The sequence below is a fragment of the Haliaeetus leucocephalus genome, unplaced genomic scaffold, assembly GCF_000737465.1.
Source record: "Haliaeetus leucocephalus isolate CR32 unplaced genomic scaffold, Haliaeetus_leucocephalus-4.0 Scaffold517, whole genome shotgun sequence".
Taxonomy (NCBI): Eukaryota; Metazoa; Chordata; class Aves; order Accipitriformes; family Accipitridae; genus Haliaeetus; species Haliaeetus leucocephalus.
In genome coordinates this window covers 4,573,601-4,584,432 of record NW_010972953.1, presented here as the reverse complement: position 1 = coordinate 4,584,432, position 10,832 = coordinate 4,573,601, and the positions used below count along the sequence as shown (strand labels likewise).

Genomic DNA, 10,832 nt, shown 5'->3' with positions numbered 1-10,832 from the left:
CCCCACAACCCCCCGGGAATACGGAAAAGCTTCTCCCGCCCCATCCCGCACCCGGGCCCGGGCCCGGCGGCGCTACCTCGCGCACGCCGCCCTGATGCTGCTGGGCCATGGCGAGGAGCATGCCATCGAAACGATCCTCCTGCTCCGCCGCCTCCTCCGCGCTCAGCCCCATCCTGCCGCCGCCGCCTCAGCCCCCCTCACACCGGTAACCGGAACCGGAACCGGAGCCGGAGCGAACGGAAGCACGCGCGCGCTCCACCCTCACCCCCCCTCCCCCCAATCCCAGAGCCCGTCCGCCCCGCTCTCTTCGCGGATTGGTCGCGGCCGCGTCCAATCCGCCGGAAGGAGGCGGGACGCGAGGCGCGGGGATCCGGTTGCTATAGCGACGGTCGGTCCCGGCCTTTCCAGAAAACTCGGCGGAGGCCTGTGACCCCGCGGGGGGTCAGAGGTCGCCCGGGAACCGCGGGCTCTGCTCCGTGTCTCGGCCGGGCCTTGCTCTGCCTTCCCGGGGGCGCCCGACCACCAGCCATGGTGATGGGGAGCGGCCCTGGAGAGCTGCCGCCGCGGGAGCTGCCGCCGCAGTGCCAGTGCTGGTCCCGGTGCCGGTCCCGGCTCTATCAGCTGCCCCTCGGTCCCTTCTGTGTCCTCCCCGCTCCTTGGCGGGCCAAGGATCTGGCCTTTCCTCCGGCTGAGTTACCGCCATCCCGGGGGACACCCTCTGCCACAGCAATCCCTCGCCCTGCCACCAGGCCCCTTGGAAATCAGCCATTAGAAGCTCAATTCCTGCCTCTAATTTGGCCAATGGGTAAAAATACCTGGTAATTCAAGATGAAAAATCTGACAATTTGCCCTTCCCCTGGCCCGTGTTTCCTCTGAGAGACATGAACCGATGGACGGGCCCTGCCTGGAATTGAATACTACAGTCTGTCAGATCGCTGGGTTCCTAACGACATGTGGCTCCTGTCAGCAAGGTTACGCAAACAGCCGCTGATAAAACGACTTCCAGGTTGCTCTTTCCAAGGCCGGAGCGTACAGGCCGTTGAACACAGGGCCCAGATGAGAGAGAGTGTGTGTGTGTGTGTGTGTGTGAACCTCCTGGCAGCGACACACACCGTACGGCACTGCCCGATGACAGCTGGGGCCTTGGTGCCATGGTACAGGCTGGGTTAATGACTTTGTTTATACTGTTGGGGTGATGGTGATAAGGCTGCCCAACCCGCCATCCCCCTCCCTGCACCGCTGGCGCTTCATTGAGAAAACAGCCGTTGACGCCGCGCCGAGAACTCGTTTGCCCCAGCCAATCAGCCCAGGGATGGCTGGGGTTTTTTTGTTGTTTTTTTTTTTTTTTTTAATGAGGACTGCTTAATCACAGAGCGGTCAAGGCTGTGGAGGGGTGTTTCACTGGTGACCCAGCCTTATAAGAGCTGCTTTGAGCAGGCACGGGCTGGCAGAGCCGAGAGGACGGGGAGAGAATCCAGCCTGCGACAGAGGGTTTGGGAGGGATTTTACGTCTCTCTCCCATCTGCTGTAGCAGGACCTGAGTTTCACCGAGGATCCGGCCACTCGGCACAGTTATGACCACCAGCGGCATGGACGTGGACTGTGAGAGGTGCCAGTGCCACAGCGACGACAAGCGCACCGCCATCCTCTACACCCTCCTCAGCCAGAACCTCAACCATAGCCGGGGCAGCCGCAGCCCAGCCCACCAGCGCTGCCTCTGCCACCAGCGCCGGACCGTCTGCCTCCGCACACCCCACGTCACCTGCCAGGCAGCCTCCAACGTGCTGGTAAAAACCATCAACTTCATGAAAAACCTCCCTTCCTTCCACCTGCTGCCGCGAGAGGATCAACTCCTGCTGCTGGACAGCTGCTGGGTCCCTCTTTTCCTCCTGGGGCTCGTCCAGGAGATGGTGACCTTCGAGGTGATGGAGACCCCGGCCCCCAGCATGCTTAAGAAGATCCTCCTCGACGGCCAAAGCAAACGAGAGGAGCCCGAGCGGATGCAGCCCACGCTGGCCGCCGTGCAGCGGCTACAGTGCTGCCTCAACACCTTTTGGAGCCTGGACCTGAGTCCCAAGGAATATGCCTACCTGAAAGGAGCCATTCTCTTCAACCCCGGTGAGTGCCCGGCCCTTGTGGCTCTGCCTGCCAGTGGAGAGCGCATCCCACACACGTTAGCATCTGAACACACACCGCTTGGCTTGGAGACATTCAGACCGTGGGCAGGCATGAGAGCAGAGAGGGCTGGTTACCTTATCCTTAACACCAATTGTTACCAAATGTGCCAGGTAGCGGGGAGGAGGGATGTCAAATGTAGTGGTAAAAGCCAGAGACCTTTGCCTGCCCTGCAGATGATAAAGGACCCTGGGATTTACGTTGTAAAGCATGAGTTTGCCCAGTTAACTACTTTTCCACCCTCAAAAGGCAGCCCTGGAATAGCTACGTCTCGGTAGCGCTGCATACATCTCATTAGCGGGGCCTTGGAGATCCCTTCTGAGAAATGGGGAGGGGGAAGGGTGGGAATGGGAGAAACCTGGGGCTGTTTTCCAGCCTCTCTCATCACTGGCTTTTCCTCCTCTCCCTCGGCAGATGTCCCTGGGCTGAGGGCCTCCCTGTACATCGAGAGCCTCCAGCGGGAAGCCCAGAGAGCGCTTCAGGAGGTCCTGCAGCCCCTGCACCCCAAGGACCAGGGCCGCTTTGCCCGCATTTTGCTGATCACCTCCACCTTAAAATCGATCCCTCCCACCCTCATCACAGATCTCTTCTTCCGACCTGTCATCGGCAACGCTGACATCGTCGAGCTCATCGCAGAAATGCTGTACGAAATAACCGGCGGGCAGCTGGCTCCTGCGGCACACGTGGCTTGCTGAGCAACCGTGCTTGCCCGCTGGCCCCGTGGATGCTCCCCATGCCTCGGCGGGCAGCAAAGCGAATCTGGGAGCGGGGATTTAGCGAGAGAAGTGCTCTGGACTCTGCGGGGAATTGCGCGTTTCGGTAGGGCTGAGGTCAGGGGATTCAGCCAGGCTGCAGCAGAGCGCATGGAGAAACGGCTCTGGTTCAGCAGATGTTTACAGCAGCTCCTGCTCCACCTGTGCCCGTCTCCGTTTCAGGGATCGTGTGTGTGGGTGAGGGGTTTCTTTCCCTGTTTGTAGCCAGAGCCACCAGCCAACTGCAAACAGAGCACAGAGCGGGTCGGGTTAGAGCCCGGTCCTGGTTTTTACTCAACAAATCCTTGGTCCTATTGAAATCAATGTGCATTTTGCTGTTGACTCCAAGAGATGAGGTTTGTCCTCAACTAACAGCTTGATTCTGAGGTGTTTAGGCACACTGAAAAACATGTCTTCAGTGGTGTCGCTTACCAAGTGCAAACATTAGGGAATTAGGTCTGGGTGAAGTCTTGGTCTGTCTATTGTGCTTGAAATCTTAGAAATATTCATGAAAGATCTTCCTCAGGCACCAAGAGGGAAAAAGCCAGAGTATTAAATCTTACAGGGTGTACAGATTCACCCCTCTTACTTTTTCTTAGATTGTTTCTTTTCTCCGCAATGCCATGAAATACAACAGGACTGCTCGCAGGGCAATGGGTTACCTAAGACCACCTAAACCTATTGCACATCATTTTGGGCTGTAGGCTTACCTCTGTTTGTGTGACAATAAGTGAACCCTGAGCTGTGAACGCTGCAGAGATGAGCGGAGCTTGTTTGGTGGTACAACCAAATGTCCCTCCCTGGAGTTACAGCCAGGTGCAAGCGTAGCATGCCTGGAAAGCTTGCTCCTCCTGCCTGCAGCTTCTGCAACAAGTTAGATGTCAGTATTTTATAAGTGAACATTCTTGCGGTTTGTATATAAGATGCAGTAAATTATTTTTTTAATAAAAGGTTTTACATTATGGAACATGGTGGTGACTTTTTAGAGATGGTGTTAAATTTCTGGGGGGTTAGAAAAACCGGCTGCAGGCCTGGTGTGGAAAGAACACTCAAATGAAAAGGGGCTTTCCATAAAAATCTGTCTGCCTTGCTGTGGCGAGGGAGCGTTGCGATGTGGACACATGTCGATCACCGCCAGCGGGAGCTGTCTGATGAACAGCCCCGCGGCACAAAAACCCTTGGTGTGCCCAGCAGATGGAATTTCGCAGAGGCAGCGGAATCGCAGCCTGTCCACGCACTGCACCTTTCTCCAGGCATTGAGCCTCGCCCTAGGGCTCCCGGTGCAGCCACCACGTCGGAGGTGGATGCTCTGACTCACCTGGACGCGCACGCAGTTGCCAACAGGCAGCAACACCATCCCATTTGCCATGCCCAACCCAGCCGAGGCGTCGGATAAACCTGCACGAAACCTCCCTGTGCCCCATCACCCTCCTACCCATGGTAACACCTTGACTGTTAGCCAGCAGCCCGGTGGGAGGAAGGACTGCTTCGTCAGTCTGTCCCTCCACCTCTCACCGCTGCTGCTGAACGGTGACAGACGGCTTCCAAGGTGACCTCAGCTCCGTGACGGCCATTTTCCATAGGGAGAGAACACATGAGTCACCGGACGATTTCCGCAGGCCTGTGCCAGCCATGGGCAGCCCTGAGCCACGCAGCCCGGTGATGCGTGCATGAGTCACGGCGCACGGGATGCCGAACAGCCCCACTGCCAGAATTACCCCAAACCTGGCACGCAGACACCTTGGCACAGGTGAGAGCCCCTGGCACCTCCGTCCTGCCACGGGTCCCACCAGCCCCCTGGGGACCGGGGGTCCCGGTGTGGCACCTGCCCGTGTCGCTGCCCATAAGGCAGGTCTGACACCGCAGGGCCACCCCTCCATCGTGGGACACACAGCACTGGGACTTTACCAAGAGGGAAAAGCCAGGACCCCTTGCATGAGGCTACGCTGCGTGGCACTGGGGGGGGGCTGGCCACCCCCAGCACCCTGACACCCCCAGGGTCTGTGACACCCCCCCCCGGAGCCTGGCCAGCCCCTGCTACCCCCATGGCCTGTGACCTCCATTGAGGCCTGGACACCCCCACGGCCTGTGACCCCCATGGGGGGGGGCCTGGCTGTCCCCAGGGCCTGTGCCCCTCCTCGGGGCCTGCCCCCCCCCTGCCACCCCCATGGCCTGCGACCTCCATTGAGGCCTGGCCACCCCCAGCGCCCTGACACCCCCAGGGCCTGTGACCCCCATCGGGGGGGACCTGGCTGTCCCCGGGGCCTGTGCCCCCCCCGCCGGGCCCTGGCCGCCCCCAAGACCCCCCCTCGCCCCCCCCGGCCTGCGGCCCCCTCCCCCGCACCCAGGGGGCGCCCGCTCCGCGCACCGGGAGTTGACGTCATCACCGCGCGCCCAAACGGCCGTGACGCGCCGTCCCGGTGAGGCAAGATGGCGGCGCCCAGCTGTAGCGCCGGTAATGGCGGTGCTGCCGCCGCCCGCTACTGTTTGGTGAGCGGTATCCCGGCCGCGCTGCGTTCCGCCCAGCTCCGCGCTTATTTCAGCCAGTTCGTGGAGGCCGGAGGCTTCCTCTGCTTCCACTACCGCCACCGCCCCGAGCGCCTACCGGGGAGCGGCGGCGGGGAGCCCGCGGCGCCGCCGCGCACTTGCTCCTGCCTGGTGGCCGTGCAGCCCGGCCGCGCCCGCCGCCTCGTCCGCATGTACTCGGGCAAGCGCTGGGTCGGGCCCGGCGGCGCCTCGCTGCCCGGCCGCTGCCTCATCCGAAGGGTCCGTCTCAGCCCCGGGACAGGTACGAGCGGGAACCGGGGGGGAGGGTCGGGCATCGCTCCTCCTCATGGGCCTGGGAGGGTCTGGAGGACCCGTTGGGCACTGGATCCCGCCTCTACGGGTCCCAGCAGGCAACCCGAGGGCACCGGGAGGTTAAAAGCCCTCACGGAGTTTCCTCAATGCCTTGAATCCATTATGAGGCAAGAAGAATCTGTTTGGGGTGTGCTCATCCCCCTCCTGCCTGATTTACCCCTCTCTGCTGGAGCGTGTGTTCCCCCACAAAACCATTCCTTCTCTCCTCCAGGCACAGAGACATCTCTCTACAGCGGGGACAAGACGGCCGCAGGTGAATCTGTTGCAGAAGCGGACTTGAAGCGGCTGCCAGAGTTCAACCCCCCTTCCTTCATGCCTTACGGGAACGTGGGCACTCCTCTGAAAGTTTTTCTGGAGCTGATCCGGGCCTGCAGGCTGCCTCCCCGGATTATCAAGAAATTGCAGCTGGATTTTCCAAGGACAGGCTCATCCCGTAGGTATGGGAATGTGCCTTTTGAATACCAGGACACTGAGACAGTTATAAAAGAAGAAAGAGTTTACACTGCTACAGGGGATGAGATCACAGAGGAAGAGGGGCCTGCGGCAAGATCTGAGGTGACTCACCCAGCCAGTGCTGAGGAAGATGAGGAGGGGCAGGAGAAGGAGGAAGAGGAGTCGCACTCGGATGACGTAAGTGGATTTTTCTAGCACCGTCCAAGGTTAGCCATTACAGCTGCAAAGCTGTGCAGGCCGATATAACTCTCTCAGAGCTCATTTTTAATTTTTTAATTGTATTGTATAAATCGCTTGTCTAAAAATGGTGTTAAAATACAGTTGTTCGCGTCTTGGTGCACTGAGCCCCTTGGCGCATGAACAGTGTGGGCATTAATGCCCCAAACTGCTTGCCCAAATCAAGCCAGTTGTAGGGGTTGAGCCCAAAGGGTTTGGTCCAGAGGAGCGAGCACAGGCAGAGGCTGGTGGTGCAGGAGCAGGTCTCTGCCCTGCTGCGTGACAGATTGACCCAACTCTGCTGTTGCTTGTGAATGAGGTGACCGGAGATTCGGGAGCACGTTCGTGTGCTGGAAACGACATGCGGAGCTGTACAAATGGTTGACCTTGAATGCTCCTGTGATTGAAGTTAGTCGTTCTGAGAAAAATGGCTTTCGTGACAAAGACTCCTAGAAAACTGGGCTGGACAGGCTCTCCAGAGATTATCTCGCTCCCTCCACCTGACAGACGCCTGTCTAGCCTGTTCTCAAAACCTCTGTCATTACAGAGGCAGCACAATCCTGAGGCAAGCCATTCCCGTTCTTTGCTATACCAGAATTAACTTAGATGCCAAATCTTTGCTGCAATTTTATCCCATTAGGTTCTCCTAGCAACAGCGGACATAGAGAACGCTTTGTTCCCTCCTTTGCAAACTTTTAATTCAGTCTTTTCTTCTCCAGACTAAACAGACTCCTCTAGCTGTTTCTCACAGGCTCTGTTTCCTGGATCTGTAGTGATTCTTTTGGCTGTTCCTTAGTTTGTTAATGTCTTCCTTGGAGGGCTGTGCCCAGAATTGGGCAGGCAGCAGTAAAGCTGTCAGTCTGATCTGTGTCTGTGCCAGCAAGCTGCTTCACTGGAACCAACACAATCTCTTTAGGGATCAGCTTGAGTGGAATTAATTTGTTGCTAGTGCTGACTTTACGTACAACACACCTGCTCCTTAAATGGGCATCTTAGCGTTACAGATTGGGTACGCTGCTGAAAGCATGCTGTGAAGTGGGTGTGATGTGGTATTTTTCACCACTTCTGTCTGCTGACTCTGAAGATGGCATTAGTCAGGGGAATGAGGTCATCAGTGCTGGTCGTGTTAGTGCCTGAAAACAGCAGGCTGAGACGAGCTCTGTTGACAAAGCTGTTTCATAGGGAAGGCGTTGCGATGGGCCGCGAGGGTCAGGGAAACAGGGAGGAGGCTGTGTGCTGTTGGTGTCACCCACCTTTCACCGGCTCCTTTGCAGGACACCTGTGAGGAATGGGAGCGACACGAGGCTCTGCACGAGGATGTGACCAAGCAGGACCGTGTGGAGGAGCGGCTCTTTGAAGAGGAGATTGAGCTGAAGTGGGAGAAAGGCGGCTCTGGCCTTGTCTTCTACACGGATGCTCAGTACTGGCAGGAGCAGAATGGAGGTAACGTTGGTGTTTGTGTCGCTGAGCCACAAACTAAGCACCATGAGCTGGGGACCCCGGCCTTGCGGATAAATCAGGTATAGCCCCGTATGAGCATTCCAGATCAGCTACAGATACAGGCATCTTGCCATCACTTTTTAAACCTTCCCTTGATCACAAAACCTGCCGTGGTTCGATCCAGTCACCAGACACCCCAGTGGTCTTACTGGCAACCTGTCATCTAAGCGCTGTGGTTTGTGGGGTCTCTAATACTGTTTCCTTCCCATTTTGTTAGAGAAAATAGTGAGCTGGGCCACCAGCAAACAGCTTTTCCTTGGCAGACTTCCACAACCATCACTAAAACCGGTGCTTTCCTTCTCTCGGCAGACTTTGATGAGCAGACGGCGGACGATTGGGATGTGGACATGAGCATCTACTACGACAAAGGTATCTGAGCTGAAACCCCCCTGAAAAACATGGAGGTTGGGAAATTCTGACCCTGCAGAATTTCTGCAGCGGGGAGCTCTTTGGCTCTGTCATCCTTTGAAAGCGTCCGAGATGTCAGTGTACTTGAAACAACGTTTTTCTTGTTTGGCAGCGAGAGTTGCCAAAAAGAACGGGTTCTGCCTCCTTGTTGCGTGGTGCTCTGGGGGAAATGATGGTAGTGAACGGCTTTCCTGAGCTGTGCTGCTCTCACTCTTGCTTCTTTCTCCCTAGATGGAGGTGATAAGGATGCTCGGGACTCGGTCCAGATGTGGCTGGAACAGCGACTCCGGGATGGCTTGGAGGATGGGTCTGTTTCAGGGCAACAGATTGGCACCTTTGAGAGACACACCAAGGTGACTTCTGGATACATGTTCAGGAGAGGATGGGGCAGGACAGGAAAGGTGGCGATGCTCAGAGGATGTGGGTTAGGGGGAGGAGAGATCTTGGATGTGGGGAGTGGGCAGAGGGTTCTGGGAAGATGAGGATGGCCTTTGTGCAGCAACTCTGACATTTTTTTTCCCCTCTCCCAGGGCTTTGGCAGGAAGGTGCTGGAGCGGCAGGGCTGGACGGAGGGGCTGGGGCTGGGGAGCAGCAATTCTGGAATGGCCGAAGCTCTGGACAACGAGGGTCAGAACCCCAGATGCAAGAGGGGGCTGGGGTGAGTACCCAACCCTGCTTGGGCTCTCTGGGCTGATGCAGCAGGTAACTGGCTGCAAAAGGAGCGGAGTGTGAAACAGAACTGTAAGGCCGTCCCAAGGATCTGCCTTTCTCTGCGCAGCTGGTGGCAGGGCCTGCCACAGTGCTCTTCCTGACAGTCCAGTGCTCCTTAGAGGAGCTTGTGGTGTTAGAGCAGGACAGAAACCATTTGCAGGTTCATGCAGCACACAAACAGAGTGCGCTGCGCTTGAGGATTGAGGGTCACCTCTGCTATGGTATTCTTGTGGGGAGAGCCCAAGTGACCTCAGCTGCAGCTGTGCACCTTCACCCCTGCCTTCTCTGTGGGGCTTCTGGAGGCTTTCTGTGGTGCTGTGTTTCACTGTGAGGACTGGCTCTTGTTCTAGAACAATCTCGCAGCCAGGAATAGGACAAGAATCCTTATTGCCCTGTATTGGTCCACTTTCCCCTTGCAGGATGTGAAGGAAATGAGCTGGGATGCACAGGGGTGTCCGACTGCCTCAGCAATGTTGAACCAAACGTTTCCTGCTTCCCTCTAGGTACCACGGGGAGAAACTGCCAACTTTCAGCAAGGTGAAAAAACCCCGGCGGGACGCTCCCATCCTCATCTCAACCGTCTATGATGACCCTGACCCAAAGGACAGTGGTGACCAGTTGCTCAGGCGCCAGCCACCCACTGCCATGAAGTACAGGCAGGATATGGCGTTTGTCCGAGCATCACACGGTGCTCTGGAGAGCTTCAGTGCCCAGTCATGCTGAGCAGACTGTCACAGAGCCTTTGTACTGGTTCTGCTCCTGTCGAGCACAGGCTGGCTCCTGGTCTTGGGTTTGGAGCAGGGTATTCATATATTTATTTTTGGAAGAAATATAGACTTGTAAGAAAAATTGCCTCAGGGTTTGGTTTTTTTTTTACTGCAATTGAACCATTCAAGTGAGAGGAAAATAGTGCTCGTCCTGGTTGTTCAGTGGGAACGGAGAAGGGTGTTGCGTTTCTGACTGGCTGTTTAAAGCTGATACTACTGCCTGGGTAAACCAAGCTTGTGTGCTAGGTCAGCCTAAAAAACCAGAACTTGTAGTTCATGGCTGCCTGAGACCTGGGGAAGGACAAGTACAGACAGGGCCCCAGCTGTGGCACGGTAACTGTCCTGCCGAAAGCTCGCTGCTGGCCCACAGCTTCGCGTTGCTTGGGCGTGACGATCCCACACTCCTGGGAGAAACTCGTTGGGATGAAACACTCATCCTGGCAGCCTCCAGAGGAATTTTGTGGGAGGCGTTTCCCTGCGGTCGGGTGTAGCGGGTGCTTCCTTCCACGGCTCTCCGACGTGCTCTGCCCCGTTTTCCTGATGCAGGCACTCTTCTGGGGGAGGGGAGAGCCTCCGTCCCAGTGACCCAGTACTGGAGGGTTAAATTGGTGAATGCTCTGCTGGCAGGCTCTGGTTTGGCCCCGTGCACCTTCCTTAAGGCTATCTGTGTCGGGGCGAGGGGATGCAGGGTGTAATTTTCCCTTCTCTTGGAGACAGAGCTGGGGCCGGGGGGGTTTGCTGGAAGGACAAGGGCCATCGCCGGGACTCGAACCGGCGACCCGGGAANCGGGGTCCGGGTCGCGGGTTCGAGTCCCGGCGATGGAAGAGCAGCGCGTCCCTCCGGCCACCAGGGGGCGCCGTAGTAGCGGCGGCCGCTCCTCGCCCGGAACGCGTCGCTCGGGCCCCGCGGCGACCCGGACCCAGCGGCGGGGGGGACCGGCGGCGGCAGGCGGTGAGCGGCCTACCGGGCCCGGGGGTGGTCTACCGGGGC

At 57.7% G+C, this 10,832-nt stretch overlaps 4 protein-coding genes across 6 annotated transcripts in view; 3 read left to right on the top strand and 1 right to left on the bottom strand.

The window, feature by feature from the left end:
* The window catches only part of NUDC (nudC nuclear distribution protein), a 9,471-nt gene extending 9,250 nt beyond the window's left edge, over positions 1–221 (bottom strand). Inside the window, exon 1 of the mRNA XM_010576161.1 lies at positions 77–221. Coding sequence (XP_010574463.1) covers positions 77–172 — 96 coding nt within the window. The 5' untranslated portion in view covers positions 173–221. The remainder of the gene's footprint in view (positions 1–76) is intronic.
* A 403-nt stretch (positions 222–624) lies between these two features.
* Positions 625–3,799, top strand: NR0B2 (nuclear receptor subfamily 0, group B, member 2). 2 transcript variants are annotated; one of them, XM_010576160.1, is made up of 3 exons: positions 625–805; positions 1,532–2,118; positions 2,590–3,799. In XM_010576160.1, the coding sequence occupies exons 2-3, from the start codon at positions 1,575–1,577 to the stop codon at positions 2,868–2,870; spliced, it is 825 nt and encodes a 274-aa protein (XP_010574462.1). In that variant the 5' UTR covers positions 625–805; positions 1,532–1,574; the 3' UTR covers positions 2,871–3,799. The 2 variants fall into 2 exon arrangements, with proteins under 2 accessions (XP_010574462.1, XP_010574461.1); XM_010576159.1 differs by having other exon boundaries at positions 625–2,118.
* A 1,552-nt stretch (positions 3,800–5,351) lies between these two features.
* On the top strand, positions 5,352–9,947 carry GPATCH3 (G patch domain containing 3). Its single transcript, XM_010576158.1, has 7 exons — positions 5,352–5,715; positions 5,998–6,416; positions 7,730–7,898; positions 8,265–8,324; positions 8,595–8,716; positions 8,894–9,021; positions 9,578–9,947. The coding sequence occupies exons 1-7, from the start codon at positions 5,358–5,360 to the stop codon at positions 9,795–9,797; spliced, it is 1,476 nt and encodes a 491-aa protein (XP_010574460.1). The 5' UTR covers positions 5,352–5,357; the 3' UTR covers positions 9,798–9,947.
* An 807-nt stretch (positions 9,948–10,754) lies between these two features.
* Positions 10,755–10,832, top strand: part of GPN2 (GPN-loop GTPase 2) — a 5,123-nt gene continuing 5,045 nt past the window's right edge. For both annotated transcript variants that reach the window (XM_010576156.1, XM_010576155.1), the window contains exon 1: positions 10,755–10,793. The gene's annotated coding sequence lies outside the window, so the exon portion shown is untranslated. The remainder of the gene's footprint in view (positions 10,794–10,832) is intronic.

What these genes read in the sequence shown, in the direction of transcription:
- NR0B2 (XM_010576160.1), top strand. Translation starts at nt 1,575, where the DNA reads ATGACCACCAGCGGCATGGACGTGGACTGTGAGAGGTGCCAGTGCCAC. An exon ending in AGCCATTCTCTTCAACCCCG is followed by an intron (nt 2,119 to 2,589) that starts GTGAGTGCCCGG and finishes CTCCCTCGGCAG; the next exon opens with ATGTCCCTGGGCTGAGGGCC.
- GPATCH3 (XM_010576158.1), top strand. Translation starts at nt 5,358, where the DNA reads ATGGCGGCGCCCAGCTGTAGCGCCGGTAATGGCGGTGCTGCCGCCGCC. An exon ending in AGGAGTCGCACTCGGATGAC is followed by an intron (nt 6,417 to 7,729) that starts GTAAGTGGATTT and finishes GCTCCTTTGCAG; the next exon opens with GACACCTGTGAGGAATGGGA. An exon ending in CTGGCAGGAGCAGAATGGAG is followed by an intron (nt 7,899 to 8,264) that starts GTAACGTTGGTG and finishes TTCTCTCGGCAG; the next exon opens with ACTTTGATGAGCAGACGGCG.